Source organism: Molothrus ater, chromosome Z (genome assembly GCF_012460135.2).
Source record: "Molothrus ater isolate BHLD 08-10-18 breed brown headed cowbird chromosome Z, BPBGC_Mater_1.1, whole genome shotgun sequence".
Classification (NCBI taxonomy): Eukaryota; Metazoa; Chordata; class Aves; order Passeriformes; family Icteridae; genus Molothrus; species Molothrus ater.
This window is the reverse complement of record NC_050511.2, coordinates 32,802,674-32,826,746: the sequence shown is the minus strand read 5'-3', so window position 1 is coordinate 32,826,746 and position 24,073 is coordinate 32,802,674. Positions and strand designations below refer to the sequence as shown.

At 39.4% G+C, this 24,073-nt stretch overlaps 1 protein-coding gene across 1 annotated transcript in view; it reads right to left on the bottom strand.

Annotated features, from left to right (window-relative positions):
- The window catches only part of SH3GL2 (SH3 domain containing GRB2 like 2, endophilin A1), a 90,853-nt gene that overhangs the window by 13,139 nt on the left and 53,641 nt on the right, over positions 1–24,073 (bottom strand). Inside the window, exons 2-3 of the mRNA XM_036402692.2 lie at positions 6,050–6,118; positions 3,744–3,816 (exon numbers count right to left, since the gene is read on the bottom strand). Of these exons, the coding sequence (XP_036258585.1) occupies positions 3,744–3,816; positions 6,050–6,118 (142 nt within the window). The remainder of the gene's footprint in view (positions 1–3,743; positions 3,817–6,049; positions 6,119–24,073) is intronic.

Here is a 24,073-nt window from a genome sequence, read left to right as displayed (position 1 = left end):
GACTTTGTAAGGTGCTCTTAAAATTAGTTTTCCTGTCAACAAAACATTATTAGTTCACACTGTTGTGTGCTGATTTCATTGGTCAAAACTCAGCCTTGCGCAAGTCACTTCAGCAAAATGAAATATTAGCAGACTGGAGTCAACAAATATTTTTCATATATTTATTGTTAAGAATGCATATCAAGAGAGAGATCTTGTTGCTGAGTATGTTTCACTTTTCAGCCTTTGTATCTGTTCACAGAGATGCAGACATGGAAACACACAAAGGAAACTCAGGCAAGTCTCACAGTACTTATGTTGACTGAAAACCAGCTATGAAAGGGCAACGTATTTTTAACATTTATTATGGTTTTTTTAGTTTTCCCACTACCCTTGAGTTCCATCAGATTATGTTTTTCAACATCTGAATTTCTTCATGCCTTCTGTTTCTACCCACTACAAAACTACAGTCAGCAGACTTGCTGACTGTTCAATATAAGAAACTGCATTTTAATGAAGTTAAATGTCATTGAAATGATGGTGGCAATAAGAAAATACAGAAGCACAAAAGAAAACAAGGCACAAACAAAATTAGTCAGGGGAGTGGAGGCAGCAAGCTGAATTAAATCACGAGCAAATGGAGTATTTTCATAAATTAAAGAAAGAAATATAAGAGGGAAAATGAAAAAATGAAGTGGCTATATTTTGGACAGCAAGGTAAGAGTAGAAAGCAAAAGTTAGACAATGATGCATACTTCTTTAATTGATATTTCAAAACACGATGGACTAGGTGTTCTGTAATATCACAGTACTATGTTATCCAAGTGTTTTCTAGGCACATGTTATTTATCAAGGAGTGTGTTCTACATCTCAACTCCTCTTCTTCTTTCCAAACCCAGGCAAACTTTGAATTTTCTTTAAAATATTGCTGTTAAAGGGGTTTTTTTTCCTGTTTGTGGCTTGTTTTGTTGTCTTTTTTTATTATTTTTTAAATTAAATTCCCTCCCTTTTCCCAATGTAATATTCCTAATTTTTATGAAAATGGGAAAGCAAACGGGAAATACTAGAAAATGGCATGACCCATGTAAAAGGTAATACAGTTGTAGGGAGAATTTTAAAAGAGAAAAAAATTTATTTTATTGAAAAAAATAAATTACAATTCTTGTCATTATAGGGAGCCCTTTTGCAACTGACATAAAACAATCTAAGATCAGGTTAGTGCTGAAAAGGTTTAGTCCTCCTTTCTTCTTACCTGTGGAATGAACAACATGATCTCATTATATAGGGACGAAAGTGAATCTTCCCCCGCCTATTACGATGTTAATTTTTTGATTCTACTTACATGTGCCACAAGCAGATGAAGGGATATGTAGCTAGACTATGGAAACTGTTTTTTCATGCAGCACTGCAAATTAAAAACTGCCTGAAATGCCTGAAATCATACTCATAGCTACCTGCAGAAATTTTGCTCTCAGCTTTTACTGTGTGCCTGTTTCACAATTCACAGCAACCATAACCACTCAGATGTGTCAAGAAGGCAGTCAGAGAAGCATCAAACAGCCAAAGCTTATTACTCAGTCTACACAGTGTTGCTTAACAGCAATTTGACAGCAGTTAACAATTTTATCACTATCCCCATAATGTTTGCCAATCCTGTTGCTTTTCCTGCAGAGTACATTACAATGAGCAATGAAGCCGTGGACTCAAGTCATAAACAGAATTTCATCTGCTGACATAGAAACTCTTCTGGTCATCATTATTTTCTATCTAGAAGTTCTTGAACTTGTAAATACCATTCCTCTTTTTTTTTTTTCAATCCACTGTCAGCATTATCAAAATATTATCTTCTCTTCTGTGGTCTAACTTCAAAAAATCACCAATTAATCTGTAGCAGCAATAGCCCTTCAGCATACCACACTGGAGTTGAAACATTTCACAGCAGTTCAAATTTATTTCTAGCTATTAGGAATAAAATTTCTCAGTGTAAATGTGTGAATTTTTTCTGTAGTTACATGAAACTCTGAGATACTCATGGTAGACAGAAGGCCTAATTTTACCTTCAGGGAAGTGGTCCCAGAACCAGCCTGACTGAGTTTGGGAAGTGTTTGTACAACACTCTCAGGCATATGGTATGACTCTTGGGGATGGTGCTGTGCAGGACCAGGACTCAATAATCCTTGAGGGTCCTTTCCCACTCTGCATATTCTGTGATTTATTACAAGCTAACTCCATTGACCTTAACAGTGATGCTGGCATTGACTTACACTAGTATTAAAACACTTATGTTCCTGGACCACTACAGAAATCTCTGTAATGTGCATTGTAATGGTTTCCTTGTTTATTGCAGGTCCAGATCACCCCTTCCTGTAAGAAACTTTTGGCAAAAGAGGAACATGTAGTTCTCCATCAGCCCAATTGAACCTGATCTTTCATCTCCCTATGGAAAAGACTCATTGGTTTCTATTTTGAGGGTTCAATTTAGACATGTCGGATAACACTTGATTTTCCATCCTTTCCTCCAGTATGACATCAACAGCTTTTTTGCACCATCCCTTTTCTGTAACAAGGATGGGAATTGCTGGAGGGCCAGAGGAAAAGTGGTACCTCTTCTTGTGCCATAAAGGAAGTTGCTTTGGAACTTTGCTTTTCCATGGTCTGCAAGGACTGCCTGATCCTTTTCCTTCACATGGCAAATGACTGGGAAGGTAAAGGAAGGGCCTGCCTCATGCAGATGCTCCCACCATACCTCCTCTGATCCCCAGGTGTGCGCTGTGTCAATGCCAGGGCTGCAGCTGCCCCATGCACAGAGCTGTGACAACATCAGGGCTGCAGCTGCCCCATGCACAGAGCTGTGACAACATCAGGGCTGTGGCTGCCCCATGCACAGAGCTGTGACAACATCAGGGCTGTGGCTGCCCCATGCACAGAGCTGTGACAATGTCAGGGCTGCAGCTGCCCCGTGCACAGAGCTGTGACAATGTCAGGGCTGCAGCTGCCCCGTGCACAGATCTGTGATGATGATGCCAGGGCTGCGGCTGCCCCGTGCACAGAGCTGTGACAACATCAGGGCTGCAGCTGCCCCATGCACAGAGCTGTGACAATGTCAGGGCTGCAGCTGCCCCATGCACAGAGCTGTGACAACATCAGGGCTGCGGCTGCCCCATGCACAGAGCTGTGACAACATCAGGGCTGTGGCTGCCCCGTGCACAGAGCTGTGACAACATCAGGGCTGTGGCTGCCCCATGCACAGAGCTGTGACAACGTCAGGGCTGCAGCAGCCCCATGCACAGAGCTGTGGCAACGTCAGGGCTGCAGCAGCCCCATGCACAGAGCTGTGGCAATGTCAGGGCTGCAGCTGCCCCATGACAGAGCTGTGATGATGCCCGGGCTGCGGCTGCCCCAGCTGCCCTTGCCCTGCTGCCCTGGGCAGCCACAGCCATCACCATCTTCGGGGCAGGCCCCACACTCACAGCACTGACACGCTGGCTCCTACAGGTGAGCGCACCCAGTTCGTGGGCATGTGCTGCCCACTCACCTAGAGAAAGAAGGCTCAGAAGGGAAACAAAGCCTTCCAAAGCCAGTCTCCATTCTCTCCTTACATAGAGGCCTGTACTCATCTCTGTTGTTTACTTCACTGTAACTTCACCAATTTTGTGTCAACCTTAATTGCACCAGTGAGGATGAGATCTGTCAGACTTTATACTGGTAAGAAAAAGTGTTTTCAAGAACTGGTGCAAAACTGTAAAATTGTGAAATTAGGTTACCTGGATTTGGCTGAAGATACTCTATTGTCTTTGCCATTATTTCCACAACTGCCCTGCTGGTAACATCCACTTTCTAGAGGACAGAGGGTTAAACAAAAAGAAAAATGGAAGTTAGACAAAAGGAAGAAGTTTTTCTCTCATTTTGTTCTTATAGATTTTTTTAACTCTTCTTATAATTTTATTTTTATGTGCTTCAGAACAGCCCTGGTACCAGAACAACCCTGGAACCAGAACCTGGAACCAGGTAGTAATACCTGGAAAACTACTAAAGTATGTGTCCACCATTTCAGTTTATAGCAGGTCCATGCTCAATTAAGGCCATTAGTACAGAGTACCTCAGAACAGGTTAGGAATTTGATATGTTGTACAGTGTTATTGATACATTTGATGCTTTTGATTACTGTACAGGACTAGTTCTTTATATCACCATGGGAACCATTCAATAGGGAAAACTTTTTGAACAGTCACAGACAGCTTTTTGGAGAGCTGTCTATCTTTGATCCCCTAATAACTGGCAAAATGAGAGGAAAGCAGAAGTCACCCAAAACCAACCACTAACAATAAAATGTGCTGTTTATCTCTTCCAGAGCAACATCTGATAAAACTAGGGTAAGGAAGACTAGATATCACTCAGTTCCCAGCTTCAAGAAACCTATCAGCATGAATGCACTGACCATTTATTTCTCCCTGGCTGATTCCCATATTTAGAATTTTAAAAAACTTGGAGCTGAATAGCATTACTTTCTTCTACATTCTTTCGTAGTAAGTCTTCCTTTCTTAGGAAGCAGCCCCTGTCTAGATCCTAGACTGAATGTAGCAAAGTATACAACTATTCTTACTCTCAGAATCAGGCCTCAGAGAAAAAATGCTGCTTTGGCAGATTGGGGGATCCCCATAATGTCCTGTACTCTGTATTTATGAGGACACATTGCATTTCTCTGCAGGGTATCTTGTGTCCCACAGAGTGAACTCCTTTATCATAATGGCAAGTTCCTATTTTAAAAAAGAACACCTGAGATAGGTTGGTTGCATCGTGCTGTCATCATGTTCTTCCTGTTTCCTGTTGCCATTGCCATCTGTCCAGTCTTGCTCTATCCCTTACACTGAGAAGCAGGAGAGGTCTGCCAGACTTGGGTGAATAAGTAGCTGAACTGCCTGGCAAGGAACTTAGAAATGGCTAGGAGGCTGCAGCAGATAGTGGGGGCGAGGGAACAGAAGGCCAGGGACGTGCAGAAGGATCATGTTCACTACCTGCAGAAAAGCTGGCAGTGGACACAGGGCCAGGTGGGCAGCATGGAGGCAACTGATAGATTTGCTTCACAACTTCCACAGCTTTCAGTGTTCCTGTCTCCTGGGCTGCCAACCCATCCTGCCCACAAGCATGATGTGGGACCCACACCTGGCTGTTGCAATGTCCAATTTATCCCAGTTTTCTGAATCCTTGCTAACATTTTCTAGTAGGAATGCCTATACTGGTTACCCACTTAAACAGAAGCTGAGAGGAAGAAACCAGCTCTGTGCTTTCTTAGTTAGAAGTACAAAGTATATGCCCTTTATTTTTCCATCCAAGATTTTTTCCCCACCTCATTATACAAATGTACAGATAAATAGCTTATTTTTCATTTAATCAGAGTTACATATCAGATATGTATCAGATATGTTACAAATCTCCTAGCACATGCTTTTATTACAAGATTTGATAGTACCTTTGAAAGCTGAAGCCTGAAAAAATGCTGCCCCTACTGATCCTTTCAGGCGAAATACTATCACTGCCACATACAGCTGTGGCTTTTTTTCTTTTTTTTTCCCCTCCACAGAGTCACTCAGTGCGATCAGTGCCAGCCTCACCAAACAGCCTGTCAGAGGGTTCTTCCCCATGCACCTGAAGCACATTGCCAGTGGAGGGTGCCTAACAGGACCCCTGAACCTGTGAATGAATACCCCGGTGCCATTGTCATGCCTAGAGCCTTGATACTCAAGGAGCCAGGAATTATCAGCATCCTTCCCCACTGAAATGGCTGTCTTGTAGACTGACTCAGTTTTCAGAGATCCTCTACAAAGGTTTAAATGCAGCTAATTTGTAGATGACTTCAGCCCCAGTCTCTCTGAATGAAGAATTTGCATTATAGAATGCCACATATCCCTTGGTTAGAAAACAAAAAGAAATAGAAAACTGACAACACAGTCCTGCTGAGCTAAGTGTTTAAAAATTCTCTCAGTGATTCCAGGACCAAAACCTTTTAAAATTCCTGTCCTAGAAAGAAAAATGCATGGTAATAATGAATATATGCTGTATTTAGACTTACCCTTTCCATTTCTTTGAAATCATCATCTAGTTTTGTTCCTTCTGCACCTCCTACTTTTTCGCTCACTTTCTGCAATTAAAAAAAAGAACAACAGATTCAGCAACAACTGAAAAAAATCCAGCTACAATATTTCCTTGTAGAAATGCTAGGGGGTTTTTTTCTGTTAAGTCAGTACAAACAGTAAAACTTATTACTCCTTCTGAGAAACTTATTTCCAACACACTCTAAAGTGAAACATTCAGAAATAACATATTACTGCTTAAGCCTCAGAGACCCAGTCTTTGACCAAGGATACAAGCCACACTTAAGCACAGAGCACAGAGTGGTTCTAGCCATCCAGAAAGCAAGAGGCACCCATGCCTGAGAACTTCCAGATATTGACTCACCCTGAAGCAGATCACCAGTAAAAATCAAGAATTTATATATAACTTGATAGACAGAGAGACAGATAGAGAGATTGATTTAAAAAAATCTATATTCATTCCATGAAAGAGTGTGAGTATTATGTTATACATAAAATACACAACTCACTTATCTAGATAGAAAGAAATAAAGGGAACTCTGTTAGTATGACTTTAGCAAATGCTCTGGTTTTTTTATAAAACATTAAGTTTGAAAACTAATTGGAAAATGGAATAGGGCTACCGTTTCATCTCCCTGATACAATGTAATACACTGAACTATGTTTCCTTTTACAGTCAGTAACATTGACAATAACAGACTTGAAGAGTAACTGCTCTACAGCACCATTCAAAATGGATTTTAACAATTGCATTGTCAGTCACAAAGTCTTTTACTACTATATTCCCTCAACTAAATCAGGTACATATGATTCAGTGAACATATTAATCTTTCACTGGGATGGTATTTGTCATAAGAAATTAATCACCATATAAGTTATTAATTACTGATTTCAGTGAAGCGATTCCAGTAATAAACAAGAAGAAAGAAAATAAAAATTTTACTTTTCCCCTTTTGGTTTTAACTACTGTGGTAAGTCCTCTATATTATTTTTTTAGTATAAAGAGGAGGAATACCCACAGTCACTCACATGCCATTAGTAAATTCCAGACATCTGTATGATTTTAAATTCACTTCAGTTCACTACAACAAAGCTGCAAGTGCATCATGGCCAAGCACTTACTAATGCAGGCTGTAATTATCTGTGCAATAGGAAATAGCTATCAGCTCTGTTTGTTTTCTGTCAGCATCTCACAAATTAGTAGCCAAAATGGTGCATTAATGAAACAACAATACTATGACAAAAACAAGGAATTGTATTTCCCAGTATTTCCTGTACAAAAGAGATGTGCAAAAGCATACAGCCTCTTATCAATAATCTGAATATGAATGAATTTGTGTGGTCTGTATTATTAAACTTGTGATCTACAGAGATAAGTGAAGTGCCACAAAAGAATCAAACACAGTACTGTTAGGGACAAGGGACAGTTTCAGTTTTAAAAGATTTATTAATTAGTTTCATGAATGAATCTTCCACAAATGGATATCCTACTACAGATAATATGGTTAAATCTGCATGGAAGCTTCCTACTATAAAGATTTCACATCCCAAAAAATAACAGTATGCCTATATGCTAGCACCTAAATATTTAAAATAGATTTTTCATATCTGTAGTTCAACTCCAAGGCTACAAAGTACTCAAAAGGAATTAATCTCCCAGCCCTTTTGGGCTGTAGCTCTACATTTCTTCATTTTGAAATATTTTCATGGTTGATGAGGATTTGCAAAGACATGTCTTTTCATCCCCACAGATGCCCTAAATTTCCTAATTCACATCTATAAACCATAGCAATTGCTCCTTTCTTTCACATTCATCACTACTCCAGCTGAGAATTGTATGACACTCTTACAAGCACAGCCCAGCAGTCTTCTCGAGTGGTCACTGCATAGTCAAAAAGGCAGGTCACCCCTCTCTTCTAGACTTGCTTTCAGTTTTTGCTTACCTTGTCAATATTAGGCTCATAGTTACCATCCAGAGTCACTCATTTAAGGTGGCTAAAAACACTATGTGCTAAGCAGAAAATTAATTTGTAAAGCTCTATGACAAGTACTGTTACAAATGGGTGAGTCAAAGGAGAGAGAGAAATATGAGCTGTTAAGTCTTCAGCCCTTCTGGGGCTGGGAGTCTCTTCTCTCAGGGTAGTTACATCACATACCCTGAAGGAACCGTGCTCAACTCCATTATGCAAGCAAACCTCTGTTTTGGAGAAGCACTGACAGACCTCAGAAAAAAGCAGCTGAACCAAAATCCCACTTAAATGTAAGTACTGTTTGGTTTTGATTTTTTTTAATTTTTCCTTGAAGACCACAGTTACTCAAGCAGTCAGAGATGAGAACTCTAATTAAGAATTCAGATTTAAGGATAAAATTTAAATCCTCAACAGTTCTTTCCCCTTGGGTCAGAAGGGAATAATCTGCTCAAAAGAGTGTACCACACCTCCTTTTCAAGGCCAAAATCAAAAGTAGTCAGGTGGGACCTTTGAGCCTGAGAAAGGCATTTGCAATAAGGCCCACATCTATGCCATTGTAGTAGTATTGACTAAATTTGGAGATATTTTTCAGCCTGTTTATATTCATCCTCCAAATCAACTGTTAAAGCATTTCACTCAGGCTACCACTCCATCAGTATCTAAGATTGTCAGATCTGATTATCATAGGTCATGAAGCCATGCCAGCTTCCACCAGCTTAGGATCTGCTCTCATGACAAAGATTTAAGAAGCTCTCAGGAACATCGTCAGCTAACAGCTACAGCTACCCAGAAACTGAAAGACTCCCTGGCCACATCATTTTAAGGCATCAACATTTTGGTTCTTGTTTTACAACAGATTTAAAATTGGGCTTTTTAAAGGAACAAGGGGATATCCTGAAAACATTTCTGTTATAAATGATCAAATCGGCAGCCAAATTTATAAGAAAATTTAACAATGATTTATTAGATTGCTAACAAAAACAGAATTTTTGAAATTTTGAAACAGCCAAGGCAGCGTCAGCCGTGGGTGCAGGCGCTGGGTGAACCGAGATCCGACTGACAAAGTGCCAGCGTTTCCCCAGGGGTTCACCCCGACTGCTTCACGCTGCTGGCTTATATACAGTTTATTCTGCCTGAGGCAGAGGTGGCCGAACGTTCCTTTGTGTCTCTTCACATGTAGAACTGGATCCATACGTGTGCAGAAATAGACAAAGGTAAGTCCAGGTGTCCAGAGGATGTCTGAGCACCTCGGCAGAGCCTGTATTCGCATGTAGCAGAGTGGCGCCAGTGCTTGAGTATGGTAGATACAATCTTCCCAGGTCAGGTCCTCCTGAGTGGCTTAGGTATTCCAAAGAAGTCAGCACTCATGGTCCAGGAAGGTTTCTTTCATACGTTAACAGACTTGATATTATCTTAACATTGTCTGGGAACTACTTGAATAAACATAAGACTCTGCTCCCAGCTAGGGTGGTCAAAGACTTACCTTAGATTCTACAATATTTTATACATATATAGCATGAATTATCTCTACCATATATACGATTTCTATGAATCAAGAATAGACAGACTTCCTCTACCCCTAATAATGTCATGTTTTACTGTTGGTATCTTCATACTTTATTTGACTGATAACCAGTGCTATACAGTCCCTTGGAGTAAATGAGTAAATTCCAATTTTATAACAATCATATTTCCACACAGGCAGAATATGAATTTGACATCTTCCAATCAGAATGGTTTCAGTAGGAAGAAAAAAATTTGTATGACTCTTACACTTAGGGGAAAAAATAAACTTTTTTTTCCCTGGCAGTTAATATTAAGAACACAGATTTTGGTAAATGTTCACAGGAGCTGGAACACAAGCCACAGTAGCAGGAATGAGGTTTGGTAGATGGATTTAATGTGAAACAACAAAACTTGTTAAGTCATAGTTATGAAGCCATTTGTTCCATTTTTCATGCATTTGTGCAAATAACCCTTTTTTCTTTTTTGATGTATTGCTGTGTTATGATGCCGTATGTCAAGGGACAAAAGAATGCTTGAACGGTCACTAGGAATATCTCGAAAATTCCAGTAAACTTTTAGAGAATACAGGGATGATCACTTAATAGCTCATGCAGCAGTCCTCTAAAGGTCTTTGATGCTGTCATCTCTCACTATTCACAAAATATTAATATAAATCAAACATGCATTAGACAACTATTCCAGGACACTGAATTGTACCAAGGTTCTGAACAATTCACAGGTCAAAGACCCGCTACCAGAAAATCCTGAATACTATGATATGACACTACCCAAACATGAAAATGCAGTAAGACCTGCATTAAACTACCCTCTAGTCACCTGAGTTTGCAGCTCAACTAATTTAATGACATACTAGTTTGGCAGCAAGTGTAGGTAGCAGCTTTGTCTCTATAGAGGAGGAGGAAAACCAGTTTAAAATAGATTACCAACAAAATACACTGCATTTCTGTATGATGCAAACTGAATGCCCTGTTCGTAAAGTGGTCATACCACAGTAGGACTGAAAAGTAACAGTCTCCTTATTGCATGCATTCCTAACTCCAATTACGTATCCATGGCAATATTTTCTATTCCTCAAAGGAAGGCTGTTGACAGCAGAGTCCTATCAAATCGTCACACAGTGGACAGGCTGGTAAAAAGAAAATTTTTATTAATATGAAAGCTATGGGAAAGATTAACAAATGAAGCTTACAAATTCACAATGGAAAAAGAAAATGCCCTCTGTAGTTCATGCTCATTAAATTCATGTCACCCTATTGATTTCCCATTCCTGATTGCTCAGTATTTCTTCCACAGGTTTCTACAGTTCTTTCATGCTGTTTTTGCCATTTTGAGTTTTTTCTTTCACAATAAGGAAGCACAGTGACTGAATTATCTTCAGGTTTGTTAAAAAATTTCAGATAGGCTCTAAAATGCTGTGATGCTTTGTAAGCTTTTCAAGGATAAGGAAGAAGTACACATTTCAATGGAAGAAGTCTGTCTATATATGGTGATGGTTTTCCAACACTGCAGGCTTTTCAGGAGAAAGTATTTGAAAAGAAACATATTTATTTTTAAAAAAGCACAGTCTCTAACCAAGACTTTTTTGTTTTTAATTATGTCTGCACACTAGAGTAAAAAAAACCTGCCACTTGCAGGCTAATTTTTGTGTCTGGCTGATCCTGCATTGTTTGGCATTTATGGTATCAGAATTAACTACCACAGAAAACAAGCGACATCTGAAATTTTGATTAATGATCATGACCCTGGTTCTCTGTGGATTATGAAACATCTCATGGCACATTCTCAGCAATAACAGTCAGCAAGAGAGGAGCTCTTCTGCTTATTCAGATAAATTAGAATAGGAACTGTAAGAAAAACCCACCACAAAAGCATATGTAAATTAGGTGCATTTTAGACTTCTTTTTCAATTGTCATCAATATATAGAATAAAAAAGGAGATGGAGTTATGGAGATACCTTATCTCAGAAACATTAAGAGGCCGTAGAAAACATTAGTATTGATTCACAGCACCTTATCATGTACTGAAAATGATTTCAGCAGATGTAGAGCAATCTCACTCAATTTTTCCAGAATAACCATCTAGATAAGGGTAATCCTCATTTACAAGCCAAATGACCCAGTATCATTAGTTTTGGAAAGCTTCAGGAAACTTAACAAATGTGATAAATCTCACAAGAAGGCAGAAGTGTTTGATAAGCTTTACATTTGTACTGTAATTATTTGTTAGCAAAATTGAGCAAACCCCACACTTCCATTGAACACATCAGATTTCACAAGGAAAGCTTGTTACACTCAACATTGCATTTTACATTATTTGAATTTTATTCTATTCTTCTTTTAAATATGTAAGCAACTTGTGTGAAATAGAGACTGTCAATAAAACACAACATGAGAATATAAAAAAGCCACCTTAGTAGTAAAATGAAAATAAGATCCAAATTTTACATACATTTGAGTTACAGTAATGCCCATTTACATTTAGTTCGTGAATTTCTCTTCTTCAGCTGTAGAGCCACAATGGAAGGCCACCATGCCAGCTGGAGCTCAGCACCAGAAGATCCTTCCCATACGGAACTGAGGAGCATAGTGACACCACTGCTATCACAGAAGCTGTAACGGGTCATGAAGTGAGTGTGAAAGAGAAAAGTAAAAAAACTTACAGAACTAAGAATCTCCAGAGAACCTAATTTTTTATGTCCTGTTTTCACTGAGACTCTGATCATGCCATTGAGGCTTTGTTTTCTCCATGGCAAAATGAAGAAATGCACTTGCAAAGCACAGGGGAAAATAGTTAGCATTAATTTACACCTGCTACTGCTTGCCATCAGCAGCATATCTAGCAGAAATGTTCATGATGTATTTTAGGTAAGCATCTGCCAGACAAGCCTGAGATTATCTTTTCTTTTTCCCTTCTGTCACTCAGTAGATATATTTAATCAGGGAATAATATACTCTGTCCTCTGATGGCACTGAAATCACTTTCTTCCTGCTAGAACATTTTTGTTTGCTGGCCTGTTCTACCACAACACCAAACTAGCCACAGGCTGGCTAGCTTTATTCACCCTTAAACGTTTCCTTGACTCTGCTGTTGGATTCAGGGTGTGAACAATAAAGTGTGCTATTCAAAGACCAGGAAGTAAACTGAATTTTGGAAACTCAAGCAGGGAAGGCTATGACTGGATTCTAAAAGGCTTGCCTTCTTCTCTCACAAGGCATCCTCTAAATACCCTTTATATATATACACAATAGCTTGGCCTTGCTAGTCCTCACAGCTGCTAGTAGTAGGGCCCACAGCCCTGTTTATGAGTTCCACTAACAGTCTGAAGGCAGGGAAATTGGCTCTAGATGGGACATACGTAAGACACAAGAACTGTCAGTGTGAAAGACAGGCCATTGCTGAAGCCTGTCAAACCATGAATGAAACTCCTTGTGGGACAGGCTGTCCAGTAATGCCAGTGTGCAGCAAAAGCAAAATATCTCAGCCAAACTATTTCTCCTCAAGAAGGATACACAAAGGTAAGGATCCCAACCTCCAGCACTGCCACATGGTAAGAAAAATGCGTTGTGAATCTGTCCCATATTCTTACTCTTTTCATTTAGATTCAATCTCTTTTTTGATTTTTCATCTTCAGCCAGAGTATTCCAAGGGGAGGGACGAGGGTGGCTGGAGCAATCATTTCTTCAATCTGATCCAGCCTTTTGCTTTCTAACTACTACCAAGGACCATACTGCAGAATTTCCGCAACTCCAGCAATGCAGGGGAAGTCATTCACATTCAGCGCTAGTGCACCATATGAAAGTATGCCACAAGCTTCTGCACTGACAGGAGCTACTTCAGAGACTCTGCTGCAATGCTGCTGCTGTATCACACTGGAGGCTGTCCTCTGGCAAGTGAAATAAAACAGGCTAAGGGCAGGGCAGGAACTGCTGAGGAAGCACTGGTGCAGTACTGCTCCGTGCTCTATCTCTGTAAGGGAAGTTCCCGTCTAGAGGCACACATACCACGACAGATGAGGAAGGTACTACCCTACAGCTGACACAAATTGAAATCAGTGTTATGCATTCCAGTGACAGAAGTGGGCTGATAGCAGAGACACTGCAATGATAACAGAATTAATTTCACAAATTTAAACTTATTACTGAAGTCTTGCCTGTTTACCAAACACACACTTCAGGAGGCTGGCTCTCTGCAAAGTTTAAGTTCAGCCAGAAAGCTGGTCACAACCCCAGCACCTCTGAAGTTTAGAGTGGCCTTGGGAGCTGACAAAGAGAAGCTGGCAGAAGCTCAAAAGCTGACAGAGAGCTGAAGACAGTTAGAACACTGTGTGCTTTTTTCAACACTCTCTGTCCCCAGAAGGACACCAGTATGAGAAAAGGAAGAAATTGGTATTAAAAAGGTGGCTGTGTTAGCTGGAAAACATGCCAATCTCTGCTCTTTTGCAGTACAGGAAAGAAGCAGAGAATCTATTCCTACATGACATCTCTACTTCCAATGACAACAGTACTATGATTCTGTCAGTCCCTATAGTGAACCTGTGGGCAATAAAATGCCCACAAGTTTTTTACTTTTGTGCAAAGTGACCTGGATTCAGACCCATATTTCTTACATCAGTAGTGGGAGCCCTGCCCTACACTGCACTGCCACAAAGAAAGAAGACAACTGTGCTATATTTCTCAGAGTGCCAAAAAATTTTTGGTAGCTGCCTGTTTCTTTGATGTAAGCAGCTCATTCCGCTGAGTGGTGATAAGGAAATTCTAAGAGAGTGGCAAAGCCCAAACCCACTAAAAATTTCTGAAGTTCTCATGTCTCTTTCTTAGAAAGGTACACAGCACTGGCTTTCTTATCTGAGTGCCACTAGTTGCCAGCTCCTGACCTATCATGCTCTATTATCATGTGTAAATGGGATTTGTATTTGAAAGAGTGTACACCTTAAAATGTTATATTCGCTCAAACTTCCATACCTCTGTCATGTCTCCAAAGCAATCTTCAGGGCAGATGAGTGGCACATGTAGAGTATGACAATATATGGAGTGGAAAAAGAGAGGAAAAGAACACAAAACAGATATCCATTCAGTTAACATCCTAATCTGGAGCATGTTTATGGATCATGATCCATCTTAGCTAAACTACACACATTAACATGTTTCCTTCATCCATGTAGCTTCTAAATTCAGCAAGAACAATGATCTCTACCATCCCACTGCTTCACTTGGCACATGCCTTACCGCAAAGTAGACATGATCTGGGCACAGGTGACAGGAAATTTAAATAATCCCATGGTTTCTTAAACTATGTCACCAGACTGCTTGTCCTCACCTTTTCCATTTTAACACAAAAATGTTTTCTGCAGCAGTGGTTTAAGCTGCCAGCTGGGAGGCTGAGCTCATACTCACTCTTCATGAAGGATGTTTAGTCTTGGCTACTGATCCAGCAGAATTACATGTGCTAGACATCAACTTTGAAAAACACTGGAGTATTTCACAGGCAGGGAAAATCAGTCACAGCAGGTAAAGAGTGCTAAGGTACAGCTTGCTAAAATCTCCACAATACAGAGTCCAAATATTTGATCAGCATTATGCAAGTAATGATGAAACAATATTGATTGGTCAAGCAGACATGACTTTGCTGGGCAAATTAATAGCCCATTATTCTAGAGTGTTAAAGCTTTGTAATTTTTCTCTCAATAAAGGAATGAATTAAAGTCTAGCAGAAATAAATAGGGCATAACCTGGCCAAAAAAGGAAGAAGAAGAGGAAGAGGAAGAGGAAGAGGAAGAGGAAGAGGAAGAGGAAGAGGAAGAGGAAGAAGGCAGGCAAAATAACAGCATGAGAAATTCACAGCAACCAAATTTAGGGCATATTTTACACCACTATAGAAGGTATATTAGTCTACATGCCTTCTGCTGGGTGAAAGTTAGCCTAGTCTTTAACATCTGGAAATGTGAGAATGCAGGGAACATTCAGAAGCTGCTAGAGGATAAGAGAACATGGCTTAAATATGATTCCTCAATTTAGCAGCCATACAAACTCTGCCATTGTGAAGTTGCTCCTGCTACATTTGGAAAAGAGTTTGTTGGAAACTCTCACTGAATTAATTGTTATCTGTCTAAGAGAAGACATTGAAAGAAGTTTGTGAGGAAAAACCTGTCTGTAATCTGTTGCTAGTACTGATGTACATTTTATTTCTGGTTTTCCTATTGCCATTACATCTAAAAGGCAGTCAACACAGCTCAGCAAAGTGCCAGTCCAAACTATTTTCTTATGTTGCTGGCAGGCAGTGTTGATAGCTTATTAACTACATACTTAACAAGCCAAACCCATCCAACACTTTCAGTTTGATAGCAGCACATTTAGAAATTGCTGAGATCTGCTTTAAGCTCCATTTTTTTTTTACATGAGCACTATTTAAATTAAACCGGATGCATTCCCATTAAACTGATATCCTCTGTCTCAACTCACCATGTAAGAACAATATATCCCAAAGCACTGGCCTGCTCTTGGGGCTGGAAAGCACCACAATATAACAGTAAAGCTCTGTGAGCCACTGGGCATTTCTGGGGTGACGCCCCTGACTGAAATGGTGGCGTGCCTTTTTGTGCTTCTGAGATATATGCAAGAGAAAAAGAAGAAAAGGGGGACTGAGTGAGTTAAGACTGGATGAAACATATCCAGATAAAAGAAGAAAATGACTGGAGGCACCACTTAGCATGACACGGTATTGTGTTATGAGCACGCTACACAGAGCAGAGGCAGCTTTCCTCCTGCAGCTGCAGCAATGTCAGCAGAGGGATCCTGTCAGTATCCCTGGCATGGAGGAAGAGCATACCTTTCCTACCAAAATGAAGGCATAACCACAGCCTTAGGCATTAATATCTAAATTTGAAGATGATAATTTTCCTCCTTTCAACACTGTGTGTATCAGCTACCAATGATAAAGGTCATTTTAAAATGTAAGGAAACTAAACTTGCATAAATAAACAAGAGACCCACCAGAAGCGCCTCTGACATCCCTGCAGCTACACAAACATATCTGCTTTAGGAAAAGCAGAGCTGAGTCTGCTGCTCTCTGATGGGTACTGCTCTCCAAGAGGCACCAAAGGAATGAGAAAGACGACCATAATATCCCCCCCAAAATAAATAATACAGTAGCATTGATCTCACTGACTGGTTCATGACTACTGTCACACCTGATCACAATGCAACAAGCAAACTCTGCCCTAGTTGCAGTAATGAGTCTGTGGTTCTAGCCTGTATTCAAGATATCGATGCTTCTGTGACAAAGGAAAGTTAGAACCTTTTGGTAAGTTTTTAACTAATTTACAGAGTCTTACTACTGAAAGGAATATACAGATTTTTGAGAGATAAAATGAAAAAGTCATTTTTGCTAATGTTAGCTCACAACTTGTTTGATGGAATCCTGGTGAAAATGTGATTTAAAAAAATAACAGAATTTTTAAAAACCCAAACAACAGAGGACACAAGTCCTTGCTCAAAGGATCTGTGGCCAGCTCAAAACTGGTAAAAATTTACACCATTGTATATCTCAAGATATTTGCAGTCCTCTACTGCAATCAGTCTTTCAGGCTTACATAGCAGTCAAACCTCTGAGCCACTGCAGATCTAATTATATACTATTACCTGAAGTTTCACAGAAAAGAGGAATGTTTCTCTTCATGTATAAATTCATTTGCTGCCTTCTGCCTTTCCCCTGTAATTTTAACAGTTTATGAGAATAAATGATGGCATTTTATGAAGTCTTCAAGACCTGGCTGTGCAAGCTCACTAAAAAATGAGGACTTTGAATTTTAAAAACTGACTTGGAAGATGCAAATGTGGAACTGCTTACATTTTCTCATTTTTACAAAAATATGAAAAGTGACAACAGATTCTTTTTGAAATTGCCTTTAACAGTTAGTTAATCTTTATGGCCACTCCCTGCCTTCAGTGTCTGGAAGTCCACACTGACAATGAAAGGGTTTTTAAACTCCATAAAGAAAATGTTCTTAAACTCCATTAGCAGATGGAGAAAACAAAACAAGCAAAGTAGATTCTAATGTGCACATGCCCATGTAAATAGGCTACTTTCAGAGATGAGAGAAAATAAGTCTGAAAAATACTGAAATCTTCACAAAAATAAAGGTAAGATTTTATAAATGCTGCCATTTCATCCTTCCTAAACCACACTGCAGGCATGTTCCTCCGAAAAATGAACAATCACCTTTTACACAGGGCACACTGAATAAAACCTTACCTACATAAAGGGAACAATGTTCTCAACTAGGAGTGCAGAAAAGTAGACATGGAATATACTATTTGGTGCTAAAGCCCCTCCTGATTCTTTCAGCATTTAATGCAGATGAAGAGCCATCCTAAGAGTGTTTCTTTTTAGAACAACAGCTGCATATTCATGTCAAATTCAGCTACACAGCAATAGTTTATTTAGATTAGTTTATTTAGTTTATTTCATCCCATTTAGAAAAACCACGTCTGTCTTTGAGAGACTCAGAAAGGCCCATGCCCATGGATTCTGCCTGCCTCCACATCTACAGGCACCTCACTGACACCTCTTTTCTCCATTTTGTAGTACAAAGCTGACATAAGACATGTCATAACAGTCCTTGCAGCATGCACAGAGACTTTACTGGTTCTGTAAAACACATGGAGGTTACTATCTGCTACCTGTGAAAGAGTACTACCTGGCAGGAGAAGAGAGGGCATGTGAAAAAAGCAAGGAAACCAGAGCAAAATGGAGACAGGCCCTTCATGAATCATCTTCCATTTTATGACACAAGTTATTCTAACAGATGGTCTATGCTACCCTATCAGTGGAAGATTCACTTCTTCTTCTTTAATCTGCTTCCTTAAAAACATGTACCTTGTGTTGCCAGGCACTGATTTGCTTTATTCCAGGTTCTATCCCAGAGGTATTACATTTCAGCAAAAAGAATATTTGTACTTTACAGAATAAGATGAAAGGGACATGCAAAATAAAGACCTGAAATGCATAGGATTCCCTTTCCTTTTGAAATAAACTAATGAGAAATGTTTTAGAAGACAATCACCTTACACTAGAGCGGAAAGTAGAAGTTTTTCTTCCTTCTGTCCTCGCCATGTTTTCCATAGTGGCAAGTGTTAAAACATGTCATGAATTTTGGGGTAAAAACACATTACAGTGTGCATGTGATATCAAAGCATGTATGATCCTTTATGTTAATCTGTTAATTAAATAGAGAACATTTATGTTCAATATGAAATTAACCACATGTTATTCTGTGATGATGTAAAAGCAAAAAAGTAACAAAAATGAAAACCAGATGAGGTTTTCAAATGTCAAAATTTAAGCATCACAATCACAAATAAAAATATAGCAGTAGCCTCTTAATGTAATTAATGACTGAGACTAATCAGCCTAATTATCAATGTGTTCAGAGCTACTGTCCATTTTGCAGACAATTAACATGTAAATTTCACCCGAAGTTTCATCTTGTGGAGGTGAGGGGAAGAGTAAATTGGATTGTGTTCTTACACAGCCTTGAGACATGTAGCTGGCTATAAAAGAAACACAGAGAAAAAAAGGCCACTAAATACTTCATTGCTTTACCCTGCCTTGGAAGTTGGTTAGCAGTATACACAATCTGAAGTAAAAAGTAATTCCTGAGAAGTCCTAAATATTTTACACTGTTGTTTCTTTCTTTAAACTACTGCATTCAAATTAGCTTCTGAAAGAAACATGCAAGCAAAAACTATATCCAGAGATGGTCAGCTTTGAACATATTAATATGTTTTGTTGGTCTTGAACTGCCTTAATGCACCTTCCATCTAGAGAAAATCCTATACCAGCCTGAACAAACCATTCAGTGACAGGCAGAAGCCCCTGCATATTCTACAGTACCACCTGATGGCTGTTGAGTCCATGAGGAGCACAGTCTTTGCACTGTAATCTGCTTGTGATGGTGTGTCATGTATATGTAACTTGAAAAATATTTTAAACTCATTTATCCTCACAGTCTCCGGAAAACCAGTAAACAAGGAAACCCTGTATTACAGCTGAAACTACTCCTACAGACATCTTAAGACACCACTTCTTCTGGTATGTGGATGGGTGCCACTGTGTTTGGCATGTTTTTACAGTGAGGTACTCACTGAATGAACATAACTTAAGCCAAGTCCTGCAATCACCTGCAACCAGATTTCAGCACATACACATTCTTCCCTACACCACACCAGTAGAAGGATGGATTAATGAGGATCCCAGTCACCACTGCATCTTGGAGTTAGAATGTTTGTGAAGTACAGATTTTCTCAGCAGAAAGTTAGCAAAACCTGCTTCTTAGGAAACACTCTGTAGTTGCCAGTACTAACCTTTTACCACAGAGATCAGAAGAAAAATTCTCACTGACTTTACAAAAGGAAAGCAGCAGAAGTGATGCAGTGCTAAACATCTGACCTGCTTAGTGGATGGGGGAAGAAGGGCTGTGGATGTTGTGCTGTGGATGTTGTCTACCTGAACTTTAGTAAAGCCGTTGACACCATTTCACACAATATTCTCAGGGACAAACCAGATGGGTGCATTTTTCACTGTGTGAGAAACTGGCTGGATGGCTGGTCCCAGATAATGGCGTGAAGGGAGTTAAATCCAGGCGGTGGATGGTCACCAGTGGGTATTCCTCAGGGCTCAGAACTGGGGCCATTAGTATCTTAATGACAGATGAGGGGATTGAGTTCACCCTCGGTGAGTTTGCTGATGATACCAAGTAAAGCAGAAGTGTTGATCTGCTGGAGGGCAGAGAGGCTCTGCAGGGGGATCTGGAACAGCTGGATTGATGGGCCAAGGCCGAGAGGATGCAGTTCAACAAGGCCAAGTGCTGGGTCCCACCCTTTGGTCACAATCCCAGGCAGTACCACAGGCTGGGAGCAGAGTAATACAGGCATTACAATACATATCAATACAGATGAATGGGGTTTTTTTAAATAATAAAAAATACGTAAATAGTATATATAATATATATATAAATGTAGACATATAAGTACTAGTATTCTCTCTTTTACCGTTAGCTAATGGCAATTCAAAATTAAGGATTTTAGAGGTTGAAAATGATCTAGAAATGAAACTAAGAAGTACAGAGACAGATAAATCATACTGGATTTTGAAATATCTCATTTTTCATACTCCATTTATGCTGAATATGTCACTCACTTTGAAGTTGTGTAGACTGGTGGACAATAAATAACCTATGTTGTGAATATGAATGAACTGTGAATAACATTTTCCCTGTGAACCAATTCTTTAGCTACTCTGTGACTGGTAAGATACAGAAAAATAAACCATTTTTATATCTTCTTAAAATATGCAGGAGTTGTGATGGTTTTACAAATCTGTCATGTTGTTCCTCCTGATTATGGTCCAAGAATCCCACATCCAGACACTCTATGGCAATATAAACATGGACAAATGCTAAATAAGAGGTACAAAAAGAGATTCTTGACATACAAGTTTAGCAGCACTTTTCAAAAGCTAAAAGAACATCACATACAATGACACTGTGAAAATTAGCTTGATAGACACAATCTGATAAATTAGAGCAAAAACTGTATGGATACATGCACTATTGGTGCTCTCAAGACTTACTTTTCACTTCTTACTCTTCAATCCTTAGATTCCCCACCATGAATATGTGGACCATGACAAGGTGGGCCATGATCCACTGAATCCTTTTTGTAATACAAGTTTCAAAAGAGACATATGGGAAAGCAAGCTGTGGCTGCTGCAGTGGTAGGAAAACAGGAGCTTGGAGAAGCCTTCCTTCCAGCATGACAGAAATGTACAACTGGTTCTGGCACTGTGCTTGTGAAAGGGGACAGTAGTATGTGTGTGTGCAGGGGGTGGGGTGCAATTAGGAAAACCAAAGCCAACTGGATCTCCTTTTAAAGATGGCAAAAGATGCACAGCCCAAAGTCGGTTTTCTAAGGGAAGAAAAGCTACCCCCAGCTATACACTCTCTCCTGTACTTCACAAACATGAAGCAGCATCTATTTGTGGAGATGTCAGAAAAATCATTACAAGCTCCTGTCCTGGTGGCCACCCAACCATTTGCTTTTATTTCTGACCACTATACACCACAGTAGAATCTGCTCATGTATTATTTCTGTCACAAGCTACCCTGACTTTGTTTCTGTACAGTTTCAGCAGCAGTATAACCTTTGCTGGGATAAAGTGCCTGGTGATGCACTCCACTCTCATGACCCATTTATTTAGTGGAAAATGGGGGGATGAAAAGGCTTTTCTGCTCTACAGTTTATATTTCATTCTCAAGCTTATCTTACTACAGCACAGCCATTCTGAGGGGTAATGCTACTTTAAATTACTAAGGAAATTGAAGAAAGAATTACTGTGCCTAATGGAAAAGAACATGTAATTTGCTCTTACAACAAACATTTTACTTATCTTTAGGAGTAACTGATAAGTTTCTAATTCTTATTTGCTCTATACAGTTCTTTTGTGAAGTTGGGCTTTTTCCAATACACTTTTTCTTGACACACAATGTTGCTTCTGTCAAGCAGAGCAAAATGAACGGTTAGAATTGCAAATGAGTATTCCCTTCTCTTATACTGTGGGAGTGTCAGGGGAAAAAAAAAAAAGCAAAAATCCCCTAAGTTTTAAGTATGAAAAAAACAACCCTAAAATAAGGACATCATGCCCTGACATAGCTTTAGCAATAAAAAATTTAACAATCATCCTAAAATTTGAAACTGTAAAAATAAATCAGCACAAAACAATATCAAGTTACAATTTCGTTATCCCGACACAGGAAAAAATCCTAGTTAAAATTCTGAGAAATTTTACCTCTAAATACTGCAGGGTTCTGACCAGATATATTAACCTACAAACTGACAGAGTTAGCCATTTCTTGAAAAGAGGCTGCTAATGTCTCTATGTCACTGTTCTTTGTGTGAAAAGTAGTATCTGCTTCCTCAACTTTTCTCTCTTTTGTATCCTGGAGCTGTAAGTCTGCCTGGGGAACACTGGGACTATTTTTATACACAGTATATACATCATCATGCTAGTTCAATCTGTCAGGACTGTATGCTTGCCACTGCTGAGCCACTAGTGCTGAGGAGAGGCCCACCTCGATTTTGTCATACAAAATGCAGCAAAAGGATACATCTAAAAACCTCTCATGTTCCTCATGAAGCTATAAAGCCTCCTGCAAGCTGCAGACAAAAGCAATAAAACTGAAGCTTTTATGACACTGGCCATCTCATGTGATATAGTCAAGGAGATGACTGATCTGAGCACTGTTCAAACAGGTCAAATGACACAGCATGATGATGTTTTGTTCTTCCCTGTATCTCTTCTATGCAACAGCTTCTGATTCAGATGCCCTTTGTAAAGACAGTTAGGAACCCAGAAGATCAGCACCATTAATAACTGCAGAAAAATTTTTGTAGTTCAGGGCATCTGAACGATACCTATAAATAGTAATTGCCAGTACACTACAGAGTAGATTTACGTATGTTAAAGAATTTCTCAAACAGTTTGAATTAAAATTTTGAAGCAAATGAAGGGAAGAAGGAACTTAAAGTGGAAAAGGTCCAAAAGAAACTATTAAGGTCAACCAGTGCATAGGAGAAATTTGCATGGACAGTACATATTCAAGTAGGTTGTTGTCAGCTTTTTCCACAAAATTTCTCTGCTACCTCTGAATACTAAAAAGCCATTCATCTATAAATCTTGATGAGTTAAATGACCAACCATTCTTATTCAGGTAAAGGCATTCTGGCTGTCAGTACAGACTGTGCTGCTGCTAAGACACAGCAGCAAACCTTACTTTCTTTTGAATCTAACCAAAAGCTATTAACGATGTATTTTGATTGTACTGAAATATTAAAATTACTGCATGGTAGCCTGCTTACCTAGTTAAAGGTTTTACTTTTATAAAGGATAGAGTAATAATGGTAATTTCGTATTAAATCTGTTGAACTTCTCAATGGAGAAAATGGTTATAAGGGTTTTCATATAGGTCTTGCTGCTTCCTGGATATTTGAGACGATTGCATCAGTGCAGTGCAAAGGATTGCTGGGTTTTATCACAGGTAGTATTTGTAAAAATTTTTAACTACTAGGTCAGTTACTGAAACTTTTGTGTCTAGATATCCCACTCCCATGCTTTCTTTTCAATTCTATATTCCTAGTTACCCCACAGAAATACTTTCACCAAGAGGCAACAAAATTTGATCATGTTAAGGGTGTTGACAAAGCTGCAAAATTGAAATTATATCAAACATATCTGTTTGTCACCACTGAGGCACATGTGCATGTCTGCACTGCATAATGTACCCCAAGACAAATATACCCAGCTGCCTCTGGGAAAGCTGGCTCATCACTAAGAGCCAGGGTGTGATAGATGTGATCACACAGAAGGCAGTACAGGAAGGCAGAGGAGTGTAGCAAGCCTGGCACGCCTTGAGGGGCAGCCACCTCTGAGCACAAGTAGGATCTCCATAT